Source organism: Macrobrachium rosenbergii, chromosome 51, assembly GCF_040412425.1.
Source record: "Macrobrachium rosenbergii isolate ZJJX-2024 chromosome 51, ASM4041242v1, whole genome shotgun sequence".
Classification (NCBI taxonomy): domain Eukaryota; kingdom Metazoa; phylum Arthropoda; class Malacostraca; order Decapoda; family Palaemonidae; genus Macrobrachium; species Macrobrachium rosenbergii.
Genome location: NC_089791.1, coordinates 66,922,656 through 66,927,255, shown reverse-complemented (window position 1 = coordinate 66,927,255; position 4,600 = coordinate 66,922,656). Strand labels below are relative to the sequence as shown.

Here is a 4,600-nt window from a genome sequence, read left to right as displayed (position 1 = left end):
CTTTCGATTTTGTGTCCCACCTTCAGTACTCAGTTATATAAAAGAATAATCAGAAGGAAGGAGTTCAATTTTTTCCTAGTTGTGTTATTATTACTATATATAGTCCTAATAAGTAATGTAACGAGACCACAGAGTCACATTCTAAACCATCATAGGGTCACCCGAAGGATTTGTTGTTGAATGAGGTGAAAGTTCAACCCAGGTCAAATCTAAGAAATTGGACACCTGGTCAGAGACGTTGCTGGGGCGATATGGACATTGCAAAGAACCTTTACTATAATCCAGTCTACAGTGCATCCCATAATATAAGGGGAACTATACGAGATAGCGATACTGGTTTTTTTCCTGTGTGCAAAATCCATAGTCCAAGGGCAATGCCGTCGTCCAATCCAGGGCCAGCTTCTCTCACCACTGGTCCTTAAGTAGTTATGAAGAATGACGGGATCACGGTCCGAACTTTGAGATGGTTAAACTGTCCCTGTGGTTGGGACTTTCGTTGCGATCCTCTTTTATAATATCGTCGTTTTTGATGGTTTGGGTACACCAGTTTTATCACATTGTCCATTGCTATCACCATGCTGTATATATAATTTCCATCCACGCAATTCAGATGTTGCTATCAAAATTGGAAAAACTGAAGTCAATCATATGACATGTAGATAAGTTTATCAATAAGCGTCAATAAATAAAGTAAGAAAACACGTTATACTTATAGTAATCCGCAATTTACTTGGAATCTTAGGTCCAGTTTTATTCTTGTTTTAAATAATGTTTTGGAAGAAATTCTCTACTTCTACTAGAAAGATAACAAGATATATACAGGAAAAGTTACACAAATGAAGGGTTACAATTTAGGAGAAAATAATGGAGAAATGAGAAATATACTGTACAGGAAAATAACAGAATAATAGTTGCTGATGTTCCCATTTAATCGTTTTTACCTTTGAAAAATTGTAAGCCACTTTCACGCACGCGTATAACAACGTTAAGAACAAGATTGCTGTAAGATGTATGGAGAATTTATTGGAAAATGTGCGAGATGCGATGGACCTCCATACACGCTTCAACGACATAATCATTCAGATGAAAAAAAAAAAAGTCGCAAGTCTTCAGTTAATAATCATTCATATCTGTTAAGAAACGATGAAACCACCATGTTTTATCATTTGATCATCTACCTGCCTGAGCAAAAAACATTACAAAATACTGTCCACATGTTCCTTTTTAAATTAAATTTCAGAAATCTTTTTGGGTCAAGTATCAGACAAATCCAGCTTCGTTCTTGTGTATCTGACGTTGGCAACCATGAGGGGGATGATGGTGTAGGAGGAGCAGATGACAAGGACGATGGTCACCCAGTTGTAACCTGCGAGAAAAAGAATGACATCCTTGACAAAGTGTGGTAACATTTTTCTCCTCTACCTCCATTATATTCATAATGAAATTACCTTGTTATGCTGAACTCTGTACACTTATGATGATATGTCGTGGTTGATATTCAGCGGATCAAAGAGAGAGAGAGAGAGAGTTATTTTCCATCTCAAATCAATAAAGTAATATTTCTGAAAAATTTCCCTTGTTCATTTACCACAAAACACCGAGAATAAAGACATAAAATGCACACACATTTGAAATCAAATCTATGATATGGCATTTACTATCAATCAATTAGTACAAAATCATTCCTTTATACGAAATCCTATTGTTCCAACATAACGCAAAGATATAGTCAGGGGCGTTCCTACACATTTTGCTGCCCGGGGGGCACAGTCCCATTTGGGGCCCCTCTTATGGGGTGGGAGGCGAGCGAAACGAGCCAAAGCAGCTGGGGGGTTTGGGGGGGCGGTGTAAGCTCCCCCGGGCAAATTTTTAGAATATGAGCAATTGTAGGATCATTTTAAAGGCACTTGTAAATGCAAATTTCCGAAATTTTATTTCTTAAAACTAGGTGTACATTGAATAATTGAAGATCCACTTAATCCAGTTAAATATAATGATAAATGGTAAAAATGAGGATAACAGTAATGTACTCTGATGGCGATATGATGTGGAGGGAGTTAAATGAATCAATATTGCTGGAAGGGACTCCATTATGTGAAGGGAGGTAGATCAGAGTGAAGGGAGTTAGAACAGAGTGAATGGAGGTAGAACAAAGTTTGGGGTGGTAGAACATAGTGAAAAGAAGTTAAAACAGTGAAGGGAAGGTAGAACAGAGTGAGGGGAAGGTAAAAGAGAATGAAGGGAAGGTAGAACATAGTGAAAGGGAGGTAGGACAGAGTGATGGGAGGAAGAACAGAGTGAAGGGAGGTAGAACAAAGTAAATGGAGGTAGAATAGAGTGAAGGGAAGGTAGAACATAGTGAAAGGGTTCAAAGGGAGGAAGAACAGAGTGCAGGGAGCTAGAACAGAGTGAAGGGAGGTAGAACAGAGTAAATGGAGGTAGAAGTTAGAACAGAGTGAAATGAGGTAGAATAAAGTGAAGGGAAGAGGTAGAATAGAGTGAAGGGAAGGTAGAACAGTGATGGGAGGTAGAACAGAGTGAAGCTATAAAGGGAGGTAGAAAAGAGTGAAGGGAAGGTAGAATAGAGTGAAGGGAGACAGAACAGAGTGAAGGGGAAGGTAGAACAAAGTAAAGTGAAGTTAGGGAGTTAATCTAATATTGCTGGAAGGGAGAAAAGGGAGAGGAAGGACCACAGACCGCTCCGAGATTATAAACAAAACAAAAGCATTGGTATTCTTGTTGATGTTAGTACACTTGTTAGTGGGTAGGGCCTACACTTAACACTTTTCAAGCTGCTCACTTGCTCCTACTGTCCTACAATTTTCGACGTGCCTCCTTGGCAGCAAACTCCTCTATTATATCACTCATATCAACTTTATCCAGCACTTCTGGTTCCACTGACATTAATACTAAACTACTAAGCCTGTCTTGGCTCATCGTGCTGCGTAAATAGTTCTTCACAAGCTTCAGCTTTGAGAAGGATCTTTCACAAGAAGCAATAGATGTTGTTATGGTAAGTAAAATTCTGATTGCTGCTGCAAGATTGGGGCAAATATCCTTTCCCTAACTATAAATTTTTTAAAAAATATCCACTGGTAGCCTTGGTAGTTCTCTATTGAAAAACATTACACGTGCATAAAAGGAGGCAAAGTCTGCAGTGTTTCTGAAGCGTTTCCTCGCCCATAGATTTTAAAAGCAACTCTGGTTGAAGAAGGAATCCAAAGTGCTCCACATGGTCTCCCAGTCTCTGAAATCTCTCCTTCATTTCCATACAAAGCCTGTCTAAGAGTTTCCTTGCTACAGGCTTAAATTCCTGTTGCCTGCTGAGTCCTTCATCTGATGTACCTGTACCTTCCCCAACCATAGGTTTCTTCTTTCTCATTCTCCTGGTTACTGAAAATCCATAATTATTACTTCCTTCTTCCGCAAAGTTGATAGACTGTGTGATGATCTTTTCCCTTTCTGTCTCATTTCCTAAAATAGACGAGAGTTTATCTATCTCAGCAGCAGCAGCGGCCCCCTGGGTTAAGCAGAAGGCCAGATTCATTGAATCATTTGAATGTGTATTATCTGGGCAAATGGGGCCATTATGGGGGCACTCAGAGGATAATTAGGACCCCTATAAGCAGTAATCAATCGCCTTAGATCGGCTCTGCCCTTTCCCCAATCAACGTTACCCACCCTCCTCCGATCCGTATGAGGTCTATAATGGGCTCTACGATTGGGAGGAGGGCCCCTGGAGAACCCTATTTCTTTTACATAACATTTTTGTTACGTTTTTGTTCACAAAATTGGAAATTGGGTCCCTTTAGTAGGCCCCAAACTTTCAGGTCCAAATATAAATGGGGCCCTTGACCATTTTGGGGCCACTGGATTTAGCTTGTCCTGTCATAGCAGCAATGGTTAAATTTCGCATTTTGGGGGCCCCCCTCACTTTGGGGCCCGGGGGGCGATTTCAAACAGCGGTCCTCTCCCCCCCCCTACCCCCGCTCAGGAACGCCACTGGCTGTAGTTACGTTTTCCAGCTTTGTGTGCAGTAGGTTGCGAATGTTCACACAAGTTCAAACCAAAAGGATAACAATGCTCTCAAAATCAAAGTGCATTGTTGCTTCTAAAGTGTCGGATTCATACATTTACCTTGAAGTAAATTTTTTTTCTGTTATGTAATGCTGAACACCATGTAAGACGTCTTGACAGTCGCGTGAAATTCCAGTTGGAACTGACAACATTCGTCAACAAACCTTTATCGGCCATCAGCTGATGTTTACGTAATCTCAAGTTGACCCATAAAGGCACCGTGTTGCTGCCAATCACGTCTCCTTAAAAGGACTCGGGGCAGGTTACACGACAGATGCTGTCCCCAAAGAGACATTTCCCGAAGCTACACGTGTTGTTCTTATGAGTCAGTGAACCTAAGCTGTATCAGTACCAGCTTACAGTCGGTATGATCTGGCTGAATTGCGAGACCTAAAGTCAACCTTATATTTCTCTGAAATTGGAGATTTATGCATGTTTCTAAATACACATTAAGTTCCGTCCACACCACAGCAAACCATATCATTAACACACGTCGGTTACTTATCGCACAGACATCACTAAC

The 4,600-nt window shown here is 40.6% G+C and overlaps 1 protein-coding gene across 4 annotated transcripts in view; it reads right to left on the bottom strand.

The window, feature by feature from the left end:
* Positions 1 to 910: 910 nt before the first annotated feature.
* The window catches only part of LOC136833470 (solute carrier family 49 member 4 homolog), an 88,924-nt gene continuing 85,234 nt past the window's right edge, over positions 911 to 4,600 (bottom strand). For all 4 annotated transcript variants that reach the window (XM_067095670.1, XM_067095666.1, XM_067095667.1 and 1 more), the window contains exon 11: positions 911 to 1,366. In XM_067095670.1, coding sequence (XP_066951771.1) covers positions 1,254 to 1,366 — 113 coding nt within the window. In that variant the 3' untranslated portion in view covers positions 911 to 1,253. The remainder of the gene's footprint in view (positions 1,367 to 4,600) is intronic.